Genomic DNA, 24,148 nt, shown 5'->3' on the forward strand with positions numbered 1-24,148 from the left:
AATTTAAATAATAAATTAAACATGAAAAATATTCATTTTTGGCTTTTGCTAAAAACTGATCACATAGTAAATGCCTTTGGTTTTAGTGGCTATAACTTCTTCTTTTTTCAATGATCTTTGTAAAACTTATTTTCGGTTTATGTTGAGTATTCTGAAGGAGACATGATTCAATATTTTTTTTTTCATTTTATATCCTATAATATATTGTTCATTTTGAGTTAGTTCTTTTAATTTTTTTAATAACTAAAAACAAATTATTCATATATTATAAAGATAAAAATGAAAAAAATACTATATTACCAAGACTAAAACAAAATAATAAGAATTAAAATAAAAATCTTTACAAGACTATTTTAAGAAAATCATATGAATTTTTTTAAGTGAATTATAGTATTATGACGAAAATATTAAAAATTAATTGCATGTTTACTTAAACTTGGAAAATTCTAAATCATAAATCGAGCAAAACTCTATCTTTTTCCCCCCTCATGATTAAAAATTTAGAAAAACATTTAACTAAAATTAAGAAATAAAACTTGAAGTTATTTTTAACAAGAGTTTTTAACCACACTCTTAAATATAAGAACCGATTCTTATAAAATTTATCATTAGAATATAAGAACTGATTCTTATAAAATTTATCATTAGAATATGCTAACATGAATGATGCGGTATGTATACCTTTTTTTTTTAATTATATAAGAATTCTTAAGAATGTATTTTTATCAATAAAAAAATATTTTTATCATTCTTACTTAAAAAAAAATCTACAAAAGTGAGTTATGAACTCAAGTTAAATTATTATATTAAAATAAAAATAAAAAACTTAAATGACATTAAAATTAAAAGAGTAAAAAAAATTAATGAATTAAGAACTCTATTAGATCCTCTTCAGCACACACGTAACTGACCGAATAGGAAATCTTGGCATGTTCCAAGTGAACTCCTTAAATTCCAAATTTTCATATCTTTTCTTCCTATAACAATGTTCTAGTTAAATAGCTATACTTATATTTCTCTCATTCTGTACATGTATTTTCTTCGTTCCAAATACACTATACACAGCTCGTATTTTTTTTTTTTGTATACAAACAACTCATTATATGTTAAAAAAAAATCAGTTCTTATACTTAATTAAAAATATATACTAACAAATCATTAGTTTAAATAAAATTAGACTCAATCCATTTAAACAAAATTTTATATTTTTGTGAATAAAAAAAATATAATTAAAAAGATAAATCTTCCCATTAATGTGTAAGTATAGATACATCATACATGGTATTAATAAAAAAATTAAAATGGAATAAATTAATTGAGATTCATTTCAGCAGTAACTAGCTTAGATATTCATTAAAAAAAAAAGGTAACAACATAGAAAAGTATCCCTATCACATGCTAGATTTTTGCATGAACCTGGCCCGAAAAAACATTCTTTACAGAAAGGTTCTCAAAATGAGAGGGTCAGCTCTAGTGGGCACCCTTCTTATAGCAAACATGCTCATGGCAACGACACGCCTTACCCTAACTCTCCCCTTTTCTCGTTCCATACGTTCCCTCTCTCGCCCCAAACAATTCCCAAAATCCCATCCCTGTCCCCTCTGGTCTTCCTCCTTCTCCTTCTGCATCCACTCACTCCACAAGTCCACTACCCCTCTCCGCCCCTCCTCCCCCCTCTCCATGGCCGCTTCTTCGCTCGCCGACGCCGCCAACGCCGCCAACAACCCTCTTCTAAACGACTTCGAGTTCCCACCCTTCGATGTCGTCGATCCCACGCACGTGCGACCCGCCATTCGCGCCCTCCTCGCCAAGCTGGTAACAAGTTCTCAACTTTTCTCTCGTTTTGGACTGTGCCTTCGGATTTGGGAAATGGGTCGGGGTTGATTCGAGGTTTTGGGGTCGGGTTGGTTGATGGGTTTTTTTTTTTTTTTTTTTTTTTTTGTAGGAACGTGATTTGGAGGAACTGGAACAAAGCGTGGAACCGTCGTGGCCGAAGCTGGTGGAACCGTTGGAGAAGATCGTGGACCGATTGTCTGTGGTTTGGGGCGTGGTCAATCATCTAAAGGCTGTTAAGGATAGTTCGGAGCTACGTTCTGCCATTGAGGATGTGCAGGTATTGTTTTTAGGAAAAAAAAAAGAATGGATACGAATTTGGGATTTTTTTTTATTTTTTTATTTCTTGGTGCGTGTGTTTAGATGGATACTGCTATGCTTTTGCATTAGTATAATTGTTTTTTGTGCAATTGGGGTATAATGTAGATTTTATGTGAGTTAGTTTTTTTATTTTTTTTTGCTTCACACGAGCCATATTGTAAGATGTTAGTCTGCTGTTTTAATTTTTAGATGGGTATTGTTATGCTTTTGTTTAGTAAATTGTTTTTTTTTTTTTTGTGTGTGTGTGCAATTGGGGTATAATGTAGATTTTATGGGAGTTAGATTTTAATTTTTGCTTCAAGTGTGACATGTTGCATTCTGCTGTTTATTTTTCTTCTCCTTTTGCTTGATTTTGTTTTTTTTATTGGTTGGGGGGGGGGTAGGTGTCTGTTGTGTGTTTCTGTTTTGGATTGTGAGGGCAGTAATTTTGGGTTATGAGGGCAGTAGTTTTGGTGTGCTAATGAGGATTTTGTTTGCAGCCAGAAAAAGTTAAGTTTCAGCTTAGATTGGGTCAAAGCAAACCTATTTATAATGCGTTCAAAGCCATTCAAGAGTCTCCTGATTATCAGACACTTAGTGAGGCACGCAAACGAATAGTTGAAAGTAAGTTATTAAGATGTCGCATTGCTATATATTGTTACTGTGATGTGATTTTATTTTGGTACTGCTGAGTTATTATTTTTTGCTAAAAGTTGCTTGAAATTAGGTTGGTTGTATCTTGATGCTGCTTCTTGGCTTCTATGCTTTTCATTTAAGAAGATGAAAAACTGAAAGATGCTGAATCTGTGTAGTTGGTGTAGAGTTTTCTGATTTATGGATCTGCTCTGTTGCCAATTTGATACCAAGCTTCTAAGTGTGAGAGAGATGTTGTGTGTTCTACTTTTTGTTGTTTGAATTGTGATAAGGTATAGCTGTATGACTTTGTCTTACATGTCATTGAAGAAGTTTTATGACTATACTCCTGTTGCCATGCTAAATCTCAAACTGTTGTTTCATTTACCATTTGCTTGACTTTAAACATATGTACTATTTGGGGCTTGTCATTTTACATTTACCAAATGACAAAATACTTGTGCCTTTGCAGGCCAAATAAAGGAGGCGGTTCTTAATGGAGTTTCTCTTGAAGATGATAAAAGAGAAAATTTTAACAAAATTGAACAGGTGTGCTATTTTAGCATCTAAAAACAAACACAATTGGTAGCTATTAGTAGCACATGCTATTTGATTCCCATCATTTATAGTGGTTATGTGCTAGGTTTGGTTATATGACTTTATCTTTGTTCTATGGAAGCAACCGGGCCTATCCTTTTCTCTGTCATGGGTGGAAAATGAGATCTTAATTGTACATATTTTGAAAATTTGAAAATGTGTGACTTTCAAGTAACAGAATAGTAGGCATGGCAACAGGGCGGGGGCGGGTTTTACGTTCCCCGTCCCCGCCCCCGCCCCCGCAAATTTAAACCGCCCCTGCCCCCCGCCCCCGATACCTGCCGGGGATAAAATCTGGGTCCCCATTCCCGCCCCCGGCGGGGTTCGGGTTTCCCCGCCCCGCCCCCCGCCCCCGCTTCTATTTTTTTTTCTTCTTTTTTTCTTTTAAATAAATATGAATAATTTAAAAAAAATAAAATAAAAGTAAAATAATATAAATTTTTACATATAAATATTTATAATTTTGGTTTATATATATATAAAAATAATTTTTTAATTATATTATTAAGCGGGGCGGGGGGCGGGGGCGGGGTGGGTATTAACATCCCCGCCCCCGCCCCCGATTTTATCAATCGGGGAAAACCCGAACCCGAACCCGATAGACACGGGTTTTCCCCATCCAAATCGGGACGGGTTCGGGAGGGTATCCACGGGGGCGGGTTAGATTGCCATGCCTATAGAATAGGCATTATGAACTGGTAAAATTCTGTTGAAATTGAAAATTTTGAAAGTTGAGAAGGATCCATATGCACTATATGGATTTTGAACAGCACTTTGAAATCCCAATTTTATTTGCATTATTACATGTCAGTGGAGGTTTTTGCTTAATATCCAAACTCCAAATTAAGCTAAGTAACAAGTTTTTGATTAAATATTGCTTCTCTTGTGCTCAAATTCCAGAAGCAAAGTGATTGGACTTCATAACAATATTTCAAGTAATTGTGCTTTCCTTTTGGTTATATTTTTTTTATTTTCTGTCATGATTTCATCCATAGGAGCTGGAAAGGTTATCACACAAATTTGATGAGAATGTTCTGGATGCAACGAAGAAGTTTGAAAAGCTAATCACGGATAAGAACGAAATTGAAGGATTACCTGCTACTGCTCTTGGGTTGGCTGCACAAAGTGCAGTGTCCAAGGTATATCATGCTGTCATGTTTTGTTATTATTCTCAAGTTATGACGATCAGATATGTTTTGAGTTTTGATTACTTAATGGGAAAATGCAGGGGCATGAAAATGCTACTGCTGAGAATGGGCCTTGGGTAATTACATTAGATGCTCCTAGTTTTATTGCTGTTATGCAACATGCTCGCAACCGTTCTTTGCGTGAGGAAATCTACCGAGCATATATAACTCGTGCATCAAGTGGAGATTTGGATAATACAGGAATAATTGATCAAATTCTGAAGCTTAGGTTAGAAAAGGCCAAGCTTCTCAACTACAATAACTATGCTGAGGTATGATTCATATGCTATATTAAGAATACAATCCTATTGTAGGCTGCTAATGTATAATCAATCTATCAGGTTAGCATGGCAACCAAAATGGCAACTGTTGATAAAGCAGTAGAACTTCTTGAAAAGCTACGCAGAGCTTCCTGGGATGCTGCAGTACAAGGTAGTGTGTATAATTTGTTTCTTATTGTGTGTTTGCATTAAGCTTTGAATTGTATATATATTTTTATTTTTTATTTTTACTAGTTATGTATGGGGAAAATGCATTGTGTATAAGCTTTCTGGAGTTAGCCTTCATCATCAATGAATATTCTTAATAGCAAAAAATTGATGTCCTTTTGGAAGGATTCCAAATTTCCAAGACCTAATGGGTCTGACATATACACTATATGTGACTGTATTGTCTATTTAAATTTGGTGTTATATATAGGATGTGTGTGTCCTCCTTTAATCAGGTAATAACTTAGGTGTTGGCATATTCCTTGCAGATATTGAAGACCTTAAGGAATTCTCCAAAAGTCAGGGTGCATCAGAAGCTGGTGATTTGACTCACTGGGACATTAGCTTTTGGAGTGAGAGGCTACGTGAGTCAAAATATGATATTAATGAGGTTGCTCTACGGCGCTCTTTTTTCCTCTCAATCTCAGTTATCATTTAGCAAAGAAAAAAAACACTTTTAAGAAAACAAGGTTATTTAACTGTTACACTGGATGATAAAGAAGTTCAGAATGATTTAGAAAGATTACTTTCCATTCCACATTATTTAATATTTACTACATTGTTCATGCATAGAATTATTCATACACTCAGTATTTTAATACAACTATTTCATTAGCTGTTGAATTGTTATGACTTTCGGTGAACATCAAGGTTCTTTCCTATAGCAAAGTAGCAAGAATATATCATAAGCCTGCAAAATATTTGGAACTATTGTAAAATATCATATGGATGTGTTTTTCACTAATGTGAAATTCGAAAGTTTCATAATTTGGTTTGTTCCACTTTATAAATTCTGAAAGCTATTATTTCTATTGATGTCAATTGTCAACTATGTGCAAGAGTTTCTTCCCCCCACAGTCCCACCCCTCTAATTACAGTTTATTGTTTGCTAATCCTGTTCACTCCATTGAATGATGTACTAGCTGTTTCAATAAGATTTTATTACTTTTAGTATCTGTCTTTCTTTTTTAATGTAAACATTTTATCAGCCCTGGAAAAGCTCATGCTTCTGCTGTTGTGTTTCATAGGAAGAACTGCGTCCCTTTTTCTCTCTGCCAAAGGTTATGGATGGACTCTTTACTCTTGCAAAAACACTTTTTGGCATTGAAATCGAGCAAGCTGATGGTCTAGCTCCGGTAACTAAATTCCCGGCTGTTCAGCTATGGTTCTTGGATGGGACGAATCTATTTTAAACTGGCTGACACATGATTATTGTTATTCAGGTCTGGAATAATGATGTCAAGTTCTTTCGCGTTAAGGATTCATCTGGTAGTCCAGTTGCATATTTTTATTTTGATCCTTATAGTCGTCCTGCTGAAAAGAGGCAAGGTGCATGGATGGATGAAGTCTTCTCTCGTAGTCGTATATTATCACGTGATGGTACCTCAGCAAGGTTGCCTGTTGCTCACATGGTGTGCAATCAAACTCCTCCAGTAGGAAACAAGCCAAGTCTAATGACATTCCGTGAGGTAATCTCAAATTTACTTGATGTGTTTATCTATTTTATATTTTCTTTTGTGATGATCATTATCTGTGCAATAAATAAGAGTTGTCTGGGCTGTATGCTTATCGGAACATTCATTGCGTCTGGTAGTGTCTGCTCTTGATATGCTTACATATTTTAGTCTGAGTGAAAGAAAGACTACTGGAACAATTATGTGTCAGACACTCAGACTTGCATTAATTATTATGTTCAGACTTGCAATGAATGCTCGCTCAATATTTTCCAATTAGCTGTATTCTGGATCATATGTTGAAGTGAAGGCTTTTCTTGCAAAGTTTCCTCTTAAGTAAATGAAGAATTAACATTTGTAATAATTAATGTGGAATTAACTTATTTTGTGATTAAAAAAAGCAATTATATTTCCAAAAGCTCCCTGAAATAGCTATTTGGGAGAAGGGGGGGGGGGGGATTATTTTGGATTACCAAATGTGGGCTTAGTTTGAAAGCATCCTTCAGCCTTGCTTGGGAAGCTCGAGTTCTTAGGTGCAAGTGTGAAATCAATTATGTAAAAGATTTTAACCTGAATGACATATATCAAGATTAATAACACTTATAGTTCTACACTATATCTTGATGACAGTGCAATCAAAATATTCATAAATAAACAAGATATGCTGTAATAGGAAAACAAGACCCCCTTCTTTTAAAGGTCAACTTCAGAAAACAATATATTTTATACTCGACATGTTGATGCCCAAGTCTTATTACCAAATTTTGGGCCGCACACAAGTCAGATTTGGGGAAAAAATTACCTGATCTTATGTATTTATATGCATATATTTTTTTAAAAATCACATTCATAAAAATTTAATATAAAATTTAAAGAATAACAAAAATATTATAAAGAAAATGAAAAAGAAAGGTATGAATTGAATTGGCCTGGGTCTAGTTTGACTGGGTCCAACATATATAAACTTGATTCTTGACCTGATTAGTGTGACCTTAATTTAATTCAATTTGTTGCGACAATTTAAACCAATACAACTTGACTTTTTTTATTTTATTTTAATAGTTGGATCTGTTTGAATTGATTGGGTTTGTCAGAGGGGCAGTTCTACTCTGGAGTATAATATCAACCCCTTGTGCTTGTGTAGAAAACCCGCCCTTAGAGAGTCAATATATGCAGTTTGACGAATAGAGTTGGTGAATTTGAACCATAAGGGTTTTTTTTATTTATTTATTTTTTATTTTTTTTATGAAATTGAAATATAGTACAAGGGGCTTCTTACATTTTTTGTCCTAAAAAAATATCAAGTGAGATACAGTGTGTTTCTGGCAATTTTTAATGTGTAGAATTAGCTGCAGTTGCTAATTTGTTTACTTATTATAAATTCATAGTGGTTCTCAAACTATCTTTTTCATCATTTACCTTTTCTCAGGTTGAGACTGTCTTCCATGAATTCGGTCATGCACTTCAACATATGCTTACTAAGCAAGATGAGGGTCTAGTTGCTGGTATTAGAGGGATAGAGTGGGATGCTGTTGAGTTACCTTCTCAGTTCATGGAAAACTGGTGTTACCATAGGTAAGTAAATGTGTCCACGTGAGGTTTATACCCTTGTATTACTCGAATGTTAGTCTCATCCTTCCTTTTATCACAACCAAAGTAAAGGAAGGGCTTTGTATGTTATTCCCAACTGTATATAATTTTTTGTTTGTCCTTGCTTTTATATTCAACGTTTCAACTTCTTTCCACTTCGTAGTCTTGTCTCTTTTGAATGACCTAATCTAATCTATTTTAACCCCTAATATGAAGTGGCATGTTGCATAATACTATTAGTATTCTCTGTTCATTATTAGTATCTTCTGTTCTTAAGTAAAATTATGGTCTTTTAACCAGAGCATCATGTAGTTCATATTTATGACATTTTCTTGTTGCTTTAGGGAAACTTTAATGGGCATTGCAAAGCATTTTGAAACTGGGGAGAGTCTCCCTGAAGAAGTATATTTGAAGCTTGTTGCTGCTAGGACTTTTCGAGCTGGCTCTCTAAGTCTTCGACAGGTCAGTAACTCAGTATGAATGTATTGGTTGCTCATTCCTTTCTGTATTTCTATTTGAAAGTTGCATATGTTACACCCATTAACTTATTGTCCCTGTCTTGTTCACCGTGACATCTTATGGAATTTGTACAATCAAGCAGAGCTACTTCGTTTCAAGTTCAGAACTTTATTATGTGATATTTAGTTTGATCTTGTGGGTTTAGTAGTCTAAACAGCCTGCATCAGTATGGGTACTTGGGGGTTCTCCCACCCTATTATTTCATTTTCTTTTACATAAATACAGTGCCAAGTCAATCCCACTCTCCCCACAATAAAGTCTGCACAATGGCTTTACTTTGTTACCTCTTATATTTTTTCTCTGCACTCTCCGTAGCTGCTTGTTTCTAAAGGATGGAATAAAATTGATTCATGATGCCATTAGTTTTTGTTTTTTTCCCAAATTTTTTGTTACAATTACATTTCTTCATAAATGCGTTTTCTTGGGTTCTATTATTCTTTAGTGAACCAACTAGTTTGTAAGACTTCAATGTTCTATTTTGTGTTCCTTGTTTTTAATTCCAAAATTGACCTTTCTTGTATTCTGTTACGTTTACGTTTTAAATTATGTTTTTCCCTTGATGCCATCTAATCTATGACCATAAATATAATTTGCAGTTAAAATTCGCAAGTGTAGATCTGGAACTTCATACAAAATATGTTCCAGGGGGACCTGAGTCAATCTATGATATTGACCGCAGAGTTTCTGAGAAAACTCAAGTGATTCCTCCATTACCTGAGGATAGGTTCCTTTGCAGCTTCAGCCATATATTTGCAGGTTTGCCGTGCCTCTTGTTTCTCTTGGTAGTTATGCAAGTGTTTCAACAAAACTAAATTTATTTTTTCTTGGTTTTGCATTTGTTAGGTGGATATGCAGCTGGATACTATAGCTACAAGGTATGTTCTGCATTGCTTTAATGATGATAGACATTTCTCGTGTCTTGAGGATCTCTGTTGGATGTGTATTCCACTTTTTTTCTTTTATGATAGAACTCTCCCTGTCCCTCCAATAAGTGGAAAATGATTTATATCTTATGAGGGGTTTGTCTGTTATGCAGTGGGCTGAGGTGCTGTCTGCAGATGCTTTTTCTGCATTTGAGGATGCTGGATTGGATAATGACAAGGTATATTTTTACTTTTTTACTTTTTTTTTTTTGGGGTGGGGGGGGGGGGGGTGTGAGAGTGTTACTGCCAATTTTCAAATAACCATAGTGGTCATGCTAATAGAATCTCGCAATAAATGTTTGCTCCTTTCTTAATTTGTTATCTATTTAACTACTGGCATGCTATTGGAACATCTGTAGATTTATTTATGCCATGTGTTTGTAGAGCACAATTTATTTGGGATCATAATGGACATTGGACAATCACATTTTAATGAAGTTACTGCTGGTTAAGTTAGCAGTGTTTAACCTACATTCATATGTGGGATATGCAATCAGAGTCTAGGTAGTATTGTTTACAGTTTCAAAATTTTAGTGCTTGTGTTCTAGTGGTGGTTTGGTTTGGTTATTTTTCCTAACAATGGTAAAAGAGGGAGAGAAAAAGTGAGATTATTGTGTTCTCTTAAAGATTATACGTTTATTTTGTTCAGAACGTTATCTTGCATGAAACTTGCATCTAGTTGATGATCCTGCAACATCAAACTATTTCAATATAATAATGAAAATAGTGATGTCATTTATAGAGTCCTCGACCTGGACCCTTGTTTGATTTGGTTGTTCCTCTTTGCCCTAATCATTATTATCTTCAAAACACGCGCAGGCTGTTAAAGAAACGGGACACAAGTTCAGGGAGACCATTCTTGCTCTTGGAGGTGGCAAGGCACCACTCGATGTAAGAAGATACTACATCTATCCTAATCTGTTTTGTGCAGTTTGAAAATAAGACAAGTTCAACATACATATGACTTATCCTATGTTTCTCTAATGTGTTGAACATGTAATGCTGCTGCATGCAGGTTTTTGTGCAATTCCGTGGGCGAGAACCAACCCCAGATGCATTGCTCAGACACAATGGCCTATTGCCAGTTGCAGCTTCGTCATAGATTTGCCCATTTTTATACTCAATAAATGGGACTCGCAATTACCAAAAAAAAAGAAAAATGGACTCTAACCTTTTTTATTTCCTGTGTAGTTTTTGTTACGTTTTTAAACTTTAATTTACAACATTTAAAGGAATTTATTTTGAAATTAATTATTATCCTACCATTGACTTTTTAATATCTGTGCACTATTAGTAAGAAAAAAAAAATACTCAACAAATTAAAAATTGTGATAGATATGATTTTTAAGGTAGTTATTATAAAAATTAATAAGTTTATCATATATGATAATTTGATAATTTGTAATTAGATGATAGTGTTAGGTACATTATGTATTTTGTTTTTACCACTTAAACCAAAACCTTTTTCAACCTAGAAAAAGAAATTAACACCCAGTGATCGATGAGCCTAAAATAACTAGTTAGATGAATATGAAAGCTACTTTCTAACAACTCGTATTCCTTGCCTTCACGTCTTGACTCTTGCGAAGTGGTGGATGGATGATGGGTGACTAAGTGGGTGGGCTATGTACCATAAAGATACCTACTCTTTCAATTTTATTTTCAAAATTATTTCTGATTTAAGTAGCAAATGACGAATTAAAATGAAATTTAGCAAGTAAATGTATCCTTGCCGGTACTCAAGTTGCTTGGGAAAGGAAGGAAGAAATTACACGAATCTAAATTTAAATACATAACAGGAGTAACGTCATTTCAGAATAAATTATGTATTGCTAAATGAATCTAAATTAAAAGTATTTATGTACTTGAAGGACTGAAAGGATCGTTCAATCTTTAATGATATTTTTATTCATTTAGAAAATTTAAAAATCATATAATGAGAAGTGTCATTATTATGATGAAAGGCTGAACTTCAATTGAAAGATGGGGTTAGGTTAGGTTAGATTAACATTTTATATCTTTCATTTGCTTCACTGACAATCAAGTAAGTTGGTATTTCAACCATGAAGTCAACCCAACGTACTCAAGTCCTCCATTACTTTCCCTTTGGTCGGTAGGGTAAGCGTGTCATTATTCAACTCACTTTGTAACTTCTGCCACCACAAAAAAGAAAACAAAAATCTGCATATCCTTTTTACTGTCAAAAAAAGCAGAACAAATACCTTTCAATTAAATTACACAAATCATAAATGAATATCATAAAAATAATTGAATATCAGAACCTGTCAACTAATGATTTAGTTTTTCAGTTCCACTTATCATTCTCATCGTGTCAGTGGAAACTATTTACCGCCTTATTTTGAAATCTTAAAAAAAAGGTTGTTACTTATCATTCAGGAAGTAAATAGATTTCAGAAACTGTTAAAAGAAGTTATTACCAAAAAAAAAAGATTAAAAATTATGAATTAAATTAAAGCACAGTGTAATTTTTTCCCCACAATTATAAGAGTGTAAATTATATTTATGAAAATTAAACTCAAAAAATATATCTTTAGTCATAAAAAAAAAAAACATAATTTATGTATGGGAAGCAAACCGTGAATTATAATCTGCATAGTGCATTAGATCTGAAAACGCGGGTAAGAAGAAGAAGAAGAAGGAAGAAGGAATGGCTCGTGCAGGAGGCATAACAAACGCAGTAAACGTGGGAATCGCGGTTCAAGCCGATTGGGAGAACCGCGAATTCATCTCTCACATTTCTCTTAACGTTCGTCGCCTCTTCGACTTCCTTGTCCAATTCGGTACACGCACTTTTCCCTCTCTTCCAAACGACCCATCACGCTGTCGTTTCATCTATCTTTGAAACAACACCGCCATTTTCTTCTTTACGCCATTGGGTATCCCGTGGGCGCTGGGGCACATTAGATCACATCTCAAAGTTTGAATTTTTATTCTGCCCCTTTGACACGCCCTTTTCCTTTGGTTCTTTCAGAGGCTACGACGAAGAGCAAGTTGGCGTCTTTGAATGAGAAGCTGGATGTGTTGGAGCGAAGGTTGGAGATGCTTGAAGTTCAAGTGGGCAATGCTTCGGCCAACCCTTCTCTTTTCGCTACATGATTTTGTGTTGTAATACGGCTTCCCAGTAAGCACTCTCCACCTATAATGTAAAATTCTAAATGGAAATCTTGTTATGTAAGTTGTTTCTAAATCAAATGTGAAGTGTTCTATTAGTGTCATTTTTTTTAACTCTAGCTCTTGGTTTTGCAATTTATTGGGTGATCATATAGTTAACTGCATTGCTTTATTTGCAACTTTGGAGTAACGAAACCGTATGGATCATAAACACGAGTTGTTGCAATTGTCGGATTGTTACCCTGTTTGTGTTTGCCATGTGACAATGCCTTTTAATTTAGACCCTTCCAATGCAGACATGTGTTTTCACTGCACATGCCTTGTGCTTAAGCTTACATGATTGTGTTCTTCTGCCACCTCAGTTTCATTTGTGACATACTTTCACGCGTGACTCAATCACTTTAGGTCTAGGAAGTCAGTCATCTTAGTTGTATAAATGGAAATTGGAAAGAATACATCAATTGATTAAGAGTATTGCTATACCTTCCATTTTGTAGGAAAACGGAAGCTCAGTTGGCAGAATATGAATTTCTTCTTGTGAATAGTAATGGATGATAACGGTCTCCTGAGTTTGACATTTTTCCATATACACCTTGAGGAAGGAATATTATCATTATCCCTAAGATATTTCACATTCTTAACAACATTATTTTTAAGACATTGGGTAACAACTGGGCCTCACTTGTCTTTCTTCTGAATGACTCAGATTCTGCTCAGTCTCATTTCTCTTACAAAATCTCTTTTTCTTCCTCTTCTTTTGCTTGTTTTCATTCTAGTTCTAGTTTGAGTGTTCTGAAAGAGACATAACTCAATATGGAAGAAACAGTGTAGTTTATGAAGCTGAAAATGCCAAACTCTTGGTGATTAGTTGTTCAACATGATTGTATAGGTCAAATTTTCCTTGGAGGGGAAAAAATATTGCCACTTTACTGTAAATGCAGAACTCATGCCAGCATTTTAATCAGAAAGCAATTCTTATGCGAACTTTTAGTATTTCTACTGCTTAACACGGCAGATATGCTGTCACTATAATTTCAGAGCTTTTCTTGGTATTGTCTTCAGCTTATTATTTCTTTAGATGCGGCGTATTAGGGATAAAAAGGGGAGGAAGAAGAGTGTACGAACTGGCTCTTTGTACTAGTAATTGTCTGTCAAATTCAGAAAAGGATAAATCTTTTCCCCCCTCTTTTGTCAGAACCGAAAAAGGAAAAAACTTTGATTGAATCAGGCGCCACTGACAATGTCTTTTTCCGTACATTATCCCATTCAATACAGCACTAGGACATTTGTTCAAATATGATTTATTTGGTCTAAGGACGTTCTGAAGGTATCTATTCAAGCATATTAAAAATGAGAAATTTTATTCCTACACTTGTTTTCTATAACTTTTTCTACGATTAGGAGAAAGATAAGGAGATAGGGTGAGATAAGATAGTAATGTTAGAGAATATTAAAAAACAAGTCATAAACAAATGTTATAGGAATATGTTGTAATAATACAGAACTCATTAAAAATTATGCACTATAATAATCAATCATTTGTTCAATACCACTGACGAAATGGACGTTTCAGGGATGCAATCAGTTCAAGGAAAAGAGGATGGTTGGTTTCCAATAAAATTGTTTTTGTTAAATCTTTTTAGTAGAGTTGTTTCATAAAATATAATAAAGCCCTATGCTTAGACTAATAATTTGATGCTGATAAATAACACTGATTTACAAATTATTAGTATCTATATGAAAAAAAAAAAAAACTTAAAAAACTTGAGTTTTAGTTCTTAAAAGAGCAAGTTTGTAACAGCCTGGACCAATTCATACTAAGAAAGGCGCATAGGAATTGAAACTTCAGTTTTTTCATTAAGAGACCGGTTCCTAAATAAGTATCACTTAAAGGGACTAAATGATTAGTTTAACTAAATCCTTTTCCCCCTCTGGAACAGCCTGAAACTTGAAAAAAATTTGTTAAGATTTGAATTTTGATGAATGCTACTTAAGAAACATCCCGTTCAGTTAAATGTAACTGACCTTTCTGCTCAATACATCCTCATCCTGAAACCATTGATTTAGGAAGATCTAACACAATGAACGCATGTTGAAGTGTCTTATGGATTAAATCGCAATCAATTTTGTTTATGCAATTTTTTACCAGTCAAGGTTGGACTTGGCAAATGATATGGCTTTTTGCATTTGACCAGTTTATCCTTTTTTTCACTCATTAAAAAATGAGGCTGAGCAAGAGAAATTTAGTTTCAAGATGCATAGAGTGGATGAAAGTACAAATTACAAAAACGAGTAATGTTTTCTTTTTTACCATTTGAAATGTATTATGACAAAGGCAGAGTTATGAAAAACGAATGAAAAGAATTCCATTTTCACCCATTTACTATCTCGGCTGTGGGTGGGACAAGGCTTGGGTTGTGATGGTTGATTCTGCTGTTGATGAAGTTGAGGGCAACACCCTTTTCTCTATGACAATAGAGTAGCGGTTGGATCCTCCAAGGCTGTCTATGGACTTCATGTATTCTGATGCATTGTTTTCTATGATGAGAGCATCCTCTAACTCGCGGACAATGTCAACCATGCATGGTCTATATGCTGATAAGGGTTCAAGACATTGCAGTGCTACTTCCACCACTCTCCACATTGCCTCTGCATGGTATCCTCCCTTGATGCCAGGATCCACAATTTCATCCACCTTTGATGCTCTTATATATGGTTTAGCCTGCAATGTATGCAAAGTTATTACTTCTTAAACAAGTGAACAAAATGTGATCTGGGTATTATTAGTAATCTATTAAAAATAAATAATTTTGGGCATGGAACATACCCATTCTACCAAGCTCCACTCATTTCGTGGTCTCTTTATGTCAAGAGGTTCCCTACCACTCACAATTTCAAGTAAAACCACGCCAAAGCTGAAGACATCGCTCTTCTCAGATAACTGCTGGGTTTTGTAGTACCTGCATGGGGATAAATTTCAACTATAGTGAAAGTTGTTCAGATCATAGTTGCATTCTGTAACACAGGAAACATATAGGACTAGGAGTGTCAGACTCTTCTTCATCTGATATAATTTCCCCTTATAATCTGTAGTTACTGATATATGGAACAGTCTAGTTTCTGTATGTTAATGAATAAATATATACATCATAAAGGGAATATAATTAGAAACATTTCTTCAATCTCACTGAGATTGACAGTGACTTTATGACACTAACACAATGAGATAAACAATAGGAGAGTCTGAGCAGTCTTTTTTGCATATAATTTTCTTTTTTGCTTTTTAGGGCCTTTTCTTTTTTCAAGATGATTCCTTGAAACCTTTATGTGGAAAGTATAATAAATCTTTAGAGGAGTAAAACTGTATGAGAAGTTCAGGTTAAGACATGATCCAAGATGTCCACTTACTCAGGATCCAGGTACCCTGCAGTTCCTCTTACTTCAAGGGAAACATTACTGTCTCCTTCCTGAGGAGCATATTTTGAGAAACCAAAATCCGCAACCTTAGCACTCATGCTATGATCCAGCAGTATATTGCTCGATTTCACGTCCCTGTGTATTACTGAACGGCCTGGGAACGTGTGAAGATATGCCAAACCTGCTCAATCAGAAAATTTGTTAACATTCTATCGTCAGAAAAATGTTATATGAAAATTATGAAGTTAGCCAGGTCAGCAACTGAGTTAATCTTGAGAAAAAAAATTAGACTATTGAGTCAAAACTAGTTTTATGAGGTTAAGTTAGGTTCAAACCTATATTTTAAAATGATATTAGAGCCTATTATAAGGATTATTATTCGACCTATCATGTCACTCACTATTAAGCCGTTATTTGATCACTTGAAGATATTCAATCATGCAAACTTTATGTTTGAGGTGTTCAATCTTTGATGTGAGAGAATTATATTAGAGATCCAAATTTTAATAGAGATATGACTAAAATGGCATATAAGTGGTGAATAACTCTTACCTTACAAGTTAATTTTGTTAGGTTGAGTTATGTCTAAACTCACATTCTTAAAACTTATCTTATTTTAGTCTTAGTGCCTATGGGCTATGGCCACACCTAGCTTATTGCATATTCTCGATCTTGTTCACTGTTCGTTTAAATTAGTTTTATGATTTGATCTGTATGATCCAAGCTTTAGTGTTGATTAAGGCATATGGTGAAGCCAAGTAAAATAAAGCATGATATTACTTGCCTCGAGCTGCACCAAGAGCAATAGAGAGTCTAGTTGGCCAGTCTAATATTTTTCTCTTTGCAGGTTCCCCTGTTGTCAAGTTGAATTTTAGAATTATTGGGTACAAAACCAAATAACCTGAAAGAATTTTGGAATGTTTACCATATAGTCTATCTTGCAAAGAACCATTGGACATGAAAGGATACACAAGAATTTGTTGATCATTTTCATTACAGTAACCAAGAAGAGGCACCAAGTTCTCATGCTGTATTGCAGAAAGTAGGTTTAGCTGCACAGTACACCAGAGACTGGTCAGATGGTATGTAAGGGCTGGGGATGCAGTGACAAAAGGAGAAGATTTTATATTCTTTTTTAGCATTTGCCAGGATGCAAACATCAGCCTTTGAATTACTCTTGCAAACTAAAACTTTTTAATTAGAAACATTTCATGGAAACTTCAATACATCTAATAAACTAGAAATGCCTGTTGTACCTCATTATCAAATTCTCGAGTTCCCTGAGATGATGTGGCTGACCGAACTTTCACTGCTACTTCTTGTCCATCGTTTAGAGTGCCCTGGTAAACAGAGCCAAACCCTCCTTCACCTATCAAAGTTTTATACTTCTCTGTGGCCATCTCTATATCTTCCAAAGTGAATGTTTGAATTGCAAAGGATTTTATTAAGAAATCATCTTTGCTGGGCAAAGAGAATATCATATCTGCATATTTTTTGTAGAAAAATGTCATATATACACAGTGAAGAATGAACAAAACCTATATGCTAAAATCAGTATTTCCCTCACAACATAATAAAAAATACATTGATATCAATGTTCTTCTACACAAATATATCATCTGTTTGTTGTCCTTGAAATTCTCATTATTAGTTGTGCAAAGTGCACAGGTATTATACTAGTCATTTATGGAGAATTTTTCACAAAATATGTTGAATTTTTAATGTATTTCCCCCCTCATTAATTTCATCATTATACACAACATTAAGTGCAAGTTCCCGACTGAAATGATAGCTTGACCTTAAATTTGCGTTAGTTGTGTATGGGTTACAAGCGAATCTACAGAAGAAAAGTGGATTTAATCTTAGGGGACAGGCTATGGTAATCTATAAACAGTGAAGGATAATGCATTTGAATGATATATGGCTCCTTAAGCCTTTCTGCAGAACAGTAGAAGCTTATTCATATTTATTTTGCACGTTTTTTAAAGTCAATAGAAGTTAAAGACTAATTCTCTCTTTATGTAAGACCATGCACTATAATGAAGGTGACATTGTTAAAGACAGTTGATCTTATGATATGAGATTGTCTTTAAAGAATGAAATGAGTATATTTTTTGTTTGTTAATCTTTAGAGCAAATATAATTTTAGAATGCAGAGTCACATAGGATATCAAGGATTACAATTTACAAAAGACAAAAGGCCTACTTGTTTCCATTAAGTAGTTCTTTCCACCAAATCCTTCCCATGGAATCAACTTTTTTCTGTAGCGGCAAACAAAAAGGATTCCAACGGCCAAAGCAATCAAAAGTGATCCACATGCAATAGCACTGATGACGAATACTTGTCCAAATCTAGGTTCTTTTGCTTTGCATCTTCCGTAACTGAAACATTAATGTTAAAAAAAAAATCAACTCATGCTTTGCTTTTAAAAAAAAATTGTTTTGTTTCAGAGAGTGCATCAGCATCATACTCTGTATTGATTAGTGAACTGTTCAGTTTTGCTGGATCCTCTTCGCTCATGTGTTGGTTGCAGCGAAAATACCTGTAGATGAATAAAAATACAAGCTAAAATCTTGGAAAGTACATTAAAAAAAAATTTACAATAAAAAAAAACCATCTTCCTGGTAAAGGTGAAGTTGAATTTCAACACATAAAACTTACAATGATTTTAAATATGGCAGTGAGACAATTGATTCTGGAAGTGATCCCATAAGATCATTGTAGCTCAGATCTCTGCTCATTAAATTTAAATCATTCAGCATTTGAACAAAGTGGTAATTTTCTTGATGACACTAGAAACTGTAGGAAATTTCTCTATGATTTTAATCTTAGTGAAGAAAGGAATAAGAGCGATATATGTAACATGATAATATCAAAGCATATCTTTTCAACTAAATTATTCATAAACACATTGCACGCACTGATATTTTCTACTTCTTGTTACTGATGTGATGTTATAGAGTTATGCACATTTATATACAGAAACATCAAGTCAGAAGGATTTTGTGAATTTAAGGCTAGCATCCAGTTATGTCCATTTGTACAAGATTTTATATACAGTTATGTTTCCTTGTTGCTTCAGATGGACAATGAAGGCTAGGAACTTGTTTATTAAATCATGCAATTTGTTGCCATCCATCTAAATCAGATTTCAGGTAAATGCTTGTCGATCTATGTAACAGTGAAGTATGCTCACAATTCCATTAAAGTAATAAAGTGGGATGGTTCTGCTTATTGTTTAGGATAACATTAACAAGTATAATAGAAGTATTATAATTGGTAGAGTGTCATCCAGAGCCGTAGCTAAACATTAGAAGGGATAATCACATTGATATCAACAAGGAGGACAGTGGAAACGAGGGGATAGGACCATCGAAGTTGTTGTGGCTCAGATTCCTGCACATAACCAAATAATTACGTCAATGCATAAAACAGAGGTCCCAAATTATCTTCCAAAAAAAAAAAATGCTGAAGCAATTGAACAAGAGTTTTGAAGGCAATACAGTAGTTTTAAGTTGGTCATCTCAGTGATACCAGAAGGAATTGGTCCTTTGAAATTACTTGAGGAAAGATCCCTGTAAATAGAGAAGAAAAAATGTAGAATTGTAGATAATGGTAAACAGTTTATGAGAAGGGGAATCAGAAAATAAAGAAAATACTTGATTTATCTAAAGAAGAACCTGCTTAGCTAGAGATATTGTTTGGTTGAAAAATGCATGCATCAATACATTAAAACCATTACCTATTTTAGTCTTTGACTAGGTATTCTCATAGACATAGTTATGAAACTTGGTGCATGTTTTGGAAAGTATTTTTTGGAGGAGAAATGTTTTTTTAATCCAAAAATGTTCTTAGCTGAGAGAGTTTTTGAATCCCTCAAGATTGGTAGAAGAGAAATTTTTGCATACCTGAGAATTATGATTCTTAGAAATTATTAAAATGTGTTTGGTTGATCATAAATGTTTTTAGAAATATTTATAAATGTTACTTGGAAATCAATGAATTTTACTACATTAAATAGACAAATAAAGATAATGTGTCATTTTTACTGCAATAAAACTTTCTTTTTAACTTGAGAATATTAGATTCTCACCTATTCTTATGAGACAATTTCATAGAAAACATGTAAAAAACATTTTCCGGAAAACTAACTTTTCCAACATTAAATATTTGAAAAAGTAAAAACATTCATTACCGAACATGTGGGTAAAATTCACCCAGGGTCACATTTCATTTCCACTGTGACCATCCAATGTTTGGTTATTAAGTCATAATCTGAAGGACTTACAGCTTAGTGATAACAGATGAACCGTTTGAACCATCACATGCTATTCCTTTCCACGGGAGAAAACAAGGGTCTCCACTCCAACTCTTCAGTGCTTTATTGTCTTGGTTTTGCAGCAACAAATCTTTTTTAATCTTCTGAATCACTTCGACTGAAGTAAAAATTGTTTAAGAGAAAAAGATATTGAAGATTGGTTACAAAATTAAAATACATACATACACCATTCTTAAGTACAAAAATGATTAAGAAAATGAAATGTAAAACAGCTAAATGTGACAACCTCTCCCAGAAAAAGGAGGAAAACAACACAGGCACACTTACCATCATTTTGGTTGGTCTCTTCAATCCATGGTCGCATCTGCAGGATCTCATAAGAATTCAAAAGGGGTCCAAACTCAGATCCAGATGCCTTGACCAAGGTTATATTAAGTAATCCATTTGCTGAAACGTTCAAGACAGTGTATGTATAGTTGGACCCTCCAGCCAATATGTCAAACCTCTCCTTTTTAAGCTCACCGTTAACATAGATGTCAAAAACCCTTTTGCCTGGTTTGACAGTGCTATTTAATTCAAGGAAGTAAAGAAATATGCGATATACATAATCCTCGATGTCAAGGCCACTGTGATTGAACTGCAATCGCTCAGGATGGTTGAGAGCTGTTTGTAGGACTTGTAGAGGTGGTGTCACATTGGATTTGAGGTCAAAATTGCTTGCATTGTTAGACAATAGAAGAGCAGATGATGGAATTGAAGTTGCTTTCCAGATTCTATCACTTAGGTCAATTGGGAACCTAAAATTTGGTAAATAGCCATATTATAAGTCCTTTTTGTCCATGTCCATAGCCCAAGGCATCAGAGAAGCAAAACAAAGTTACTGACCAAACATCAAGTACAAATCACTTCAACAAAAAACTAAGAATACACATCATTGACATCCTTTTTGCAGTTTGCCCCGCTAATGGTATCCAGAACAAAGTGGCGACAGTAATTCTTGTGAATTGCATATTACAATGGGTTGAGTGATAGATTTATGGCTTCTTGTTCATTTATTTATTTCATTCAGATTGATCTCATATTCTCATTGCATCATAAAGAAAAAAAGTTGGACATAAAGGTGTACATGCATTTTACAGTTCTATCTATTAGGTGAAGAATAGGTTATCTCATGCATTTGTAGGGATGGTTCTTGCATTATGCTGCTCAAATTGATTCTGTCTAAAACATGTCCGAGTACAATGCAAGTTGCAATTATATATCCCCCAAATCTGTTGATTTTATATTTAGCATCTATTTCATATACGAATATGGTTCTTTCGTAAAAACCATAAAGTGATAACCCCTAAGCCTTGTAGATTTCAAATAGATACACTTCTTTAACAAATGGAGGTGTAATTCATCTCAAATAAAGTATATCACATACCTGATTTCATCTTTTGTGCCCCAAAGACTATTTCTGCTTATCAGTTTTAAAACACTGGCAGGCAAATCATGTAGGTACTCTTCAGGCAATGGCCTTAATTCAATCTGAGAAATAAAGGGATCCAACTCCCCCTTCACTAAGCAGAAGTCTATGTAGTCTTTGGTAGCCCTGAAAACTCCCTCAATTTCCAAGTCCTGGAGCCCGGATGATCTCACTGCACCTAGTTGTGTTACGCCAATTGAAACATTAAAGGAAGAATTTACACTATCGAATGGAAATGTGCCCCTTATCAGATATACTTTATTCTTAACTGTTGGCAAATTGTAACATCTCTTTCCTTCATCTATAAAAAACAGACGAACTTTTTCGTTGCCTCTATGATTTAACCCAGTTCCAGTTCTTCTTCTGCAACTTCCTTTATCAGAGAACCATCTGTAATCTGTTGTATAATTTAAGGTGGTCCGTGGATCTGTGTAATTTGAATCAGCACAGCATGCTATGTTTTCAAACCCTACACAAAAAATGTCACAGATTATATCTATTTTGTACAAAATAGATTTTCCCCTGAAGAAATTTGACCAACACAAAAAGAAAGCGTTTGAAATGGTTTTAAGATTCTCTCAGTATTGAAAGTATGAATCTAACAGTTCTATTTTTGCATCCTCACAAAGAAGGGTTTTTTTTCCCCCATTGTAACTATGACCATCAGTAGACCTTGAGTTTATAGTAAAATTTCTTGCTATAGTTATTGGAAAATAAATCAAGTAATAAACATAATGACCTAAAAGAAATATAGTGTTAAGTTACTAACCTTCAATTGCAGAAGCCGATCTGATAAATATATGCAGACAAAGAGCACATGCCACAACCAGTTTTATTATCCAAATATCTGGTAACTCCATCATAATCTGAAAGAGGTTACCCCATTGGGTTGTGAAACTTGAATCATGCCAACTAACACTTCATCTTCCACCTAGTACCATACAATTTCTTATGAATTCCATTTCTTTCTTTGCCTTGACCTCCAACACTCGTGTTTCCCTATATCTCAGATTAGGGAAAAAAATAAAGAAAGCTTGGTCAGTCCTATAATTTTGAGAACCTGTCCCTTGTGGAAGAATTTGAAGCCATTTTGCAAAAGTGCTGAATTGGATGGAGGGTTAGAAGAACAAATATCCTTGAAAAATATGGGTTTGACTTCAAGCCTGGAAACTGCAGGAGGTAGTAGCTAGGAAAGAGATGGAAGACGAGTAAGGAGATTGAATTAGTATAAATCAATTGTTAATTATTTCTTTTATAGTTTTATATGTTATTGACGTTAAGCATTATTATTCATGTTGTGGTGGTGGTGGTTGCTTGATTATGTGTATTTAATATTGATATGTTTAAAATAATTGGACAGACCAGTCCTTCGTCTTCTTCTGCCTTCATCCCTCTCATTTGAAACCATGGATGCTACATGATCAAAATAAAGAGTGGTATCTTGGAACAAATTGAACTTTTCTGGTATACTTACGTAGCAATTGTTAGTGACGTATCGTTGAAGATATTTATTATATATTTGTACACTTAGCTTTCCACTAATGTTGACCTATGCATTTTTATACTAATGATTATGAGCATTATTGTGAGTCTCATTTTTCTGATTTCATTTTATATCGGTAATGAAGTTATAGGGGGAAAAAATTCAAACAAACAACTAAAAAGAAAGGAATTGTGAAGAGTTTCAATGCTGAGACTGTTCAATCTCATGCCTAGCACTATCAACACACCAATTGATCCTTTTTCATATTTTCTATAATATTTTTCTTAGATAAAATATTGAAATCAAGTATTAAGAGGAAGTGGCTCAAGGAAACCGCAAAAGAGCAGGTAAACCCTTGACATCCTTGTAGTACTAGCCTAACTGTTCAGCGTGAACAGACTGAAAAATACTTAACAAATTAAATTAACATCTATCTATCAAAATTTTCCAGAACTTGTGGTCATGGATATAATTGTATACCTAATCTCATGTATAGCTTCTTAATATACTCCAAAAGGAATAGAAAACAGACTACATATTTCAGCTTATTCATTATTCCTTAATTATCAACATAACTTTCGTTAATTATTTAGGTAGAAATAAAATGTGTTAGAGGTTGTTAGATAGATATATTGATTAGAAAAATCTACATACTGAGTCAAAAGTCAGATGGTCAAACTGTGCACATAATTTTATCGTGATTAAATTTGTCAGGTGGTTATGTGGTAGAATACCTGAAGGTAAATTAGAATGAGGATATGGTTGTTTTTAAGGTCTTTTTGTAGCTTAATAATATTACTGATCGTTGAAGTTATTCTTCCTCTTCTCTATTTCCAGTGGAATA

At 34.1% G+C, this 24,148-nt stretch overlaps 3 protein-coding genes across 6 annotated transcripts; 2 read left to right on the forward strand and 1 right to left on the reverse strand.

Moving 5' to 3' along the window:
• The first annotated feature begins 1,440 nt into the window (after positions 1 to 1,440).
• LOC109801259 (Zincin-like metalloproteases family protein) lies at positions 1,441 to 10,801 on the forward strand. The gene is made up of 17 exons (XM_083066417.1): positions 1,441 to 1,815; positions 1,946 to 2,113; positions 2,634 to 2,757; positions 3,239 to 3,315; positions 4,359 to 4,502; positions 4,592 to 4,822; positions 4,892 to 4,982; positions 5,308 to 5,429; positions 6,067 to 6,174; positions 6,262 to 6,507; positions 7,922 to 8,067; positions 8,427 to 8,544; positions 9,198 to 9,357; positions 9,445 to 9,476; positions 9,638 to 9,703; positions 10,344 to 10,415; positions 10,540 to 10,801. The coding sequence occupies exons 1-17, from the start codon at positions 1,456 to 1,458 to the stop codon at positions 10,624 to 10,626; spliced, it is 2,352 nt and encodes a 783-aa protein (XP_082922543.1). The 5' UTR covers positions 1,441 to 1,455; the 3' UTR covers positions 10,627 to 10,801.
• Positions 10,802 to 12,092: 1,291 nt separating this feature from the next.
• BRK1 (BRICK1) lies at positions 12,093 to 23,416 on the forward strand. Of its 4 annotated transcripts, XR_014430565.1 has the most exons (4): positions 12,093 to 12,325; positions 12,517 to 12,666; positions 19,157 to 19,229; positions 23,182 to 23,416. XR_014430565.1 is itself a non-coding variant. In XM_083066419.1 (3 exons), exons 1-2 carry the CDS (start codon positions 12,193 to 12,195, stop codon positions 12,639 to 12,641), a joined length of 258 nt encoding a protein of 85 aa, XP_082922545.1. In that variant the 5' UTR covers positions 12,093 to 12,192; the 3' UTR covers positions 12,642 to 12,666; positions 23,182 to 23,416. The 4 variants fall into 4 exon arrangements, 3 of the variants coding, with proteins under 3 accessions (XP_082922545.1, XP_020217870.1, XP_020217869.1); XM_083066419.1 differs by lacking the exon at positions 19,157 to 19,229; XM_020362281.3 differs by lacking the exons at positions 19,157 to 19,229; positions 23,182 to 23,416 and adding an exon at positions 21,841 to 21,980.
• On the reverse strand, positions 14,886 to 22,724 carry LOC109801257 (nodulation receptor kinase). Its single transcript, XM_020362278.3, has 15 exons — positions 22,591 to 22,724; positions 21,780 to 22,290; positions 20,681 to 21,150; positions 20,363 to 20,510; positions 19,578 to 19,649; positions 19,402 to 19,470; positions 18,736 to 18,807; positions 18,545 to 18,616; positions 18,280 to 18,455; positions 17,330 to 17,556; positions 16,999 to 17,125; positions 16,858 to 16,926; positions 16,065 to 16,254; positions 15,484 to 15,616; positions 14,886 to 15,378 (listed from the first exon to the last, which is right to left on the reverse strand). Exons 1-15 carry the CDS (start codon positions 22,682 to 22,684, stop codon positions 15,040 to 15,042), a joined length of 2,769 nt encoding a protein of 922 aa, XP_020217867.1. The 5' UTR covers positions 22,685 to 22,724; the 3' UTR covers positions 14,886 to 15,039.
• Positions 23,417 to 24,148: the final 732 nt, after the last annotated feature.

This window comes from Cajanus cajan, chromosome 11 (genome assembly GCF_000230855.2).
Source record: "Cajanus cajan strain Asha chromosome 11, NIPB_CcT2T_4, whole genome shotgun sequence".
Taxonomy (NCBI): Eukaryota; Viridiplantae; Streptophyta; class Magnoliopsida; order Fabales; family Fabaceae; genus Cajanus; species Cajanus cajan.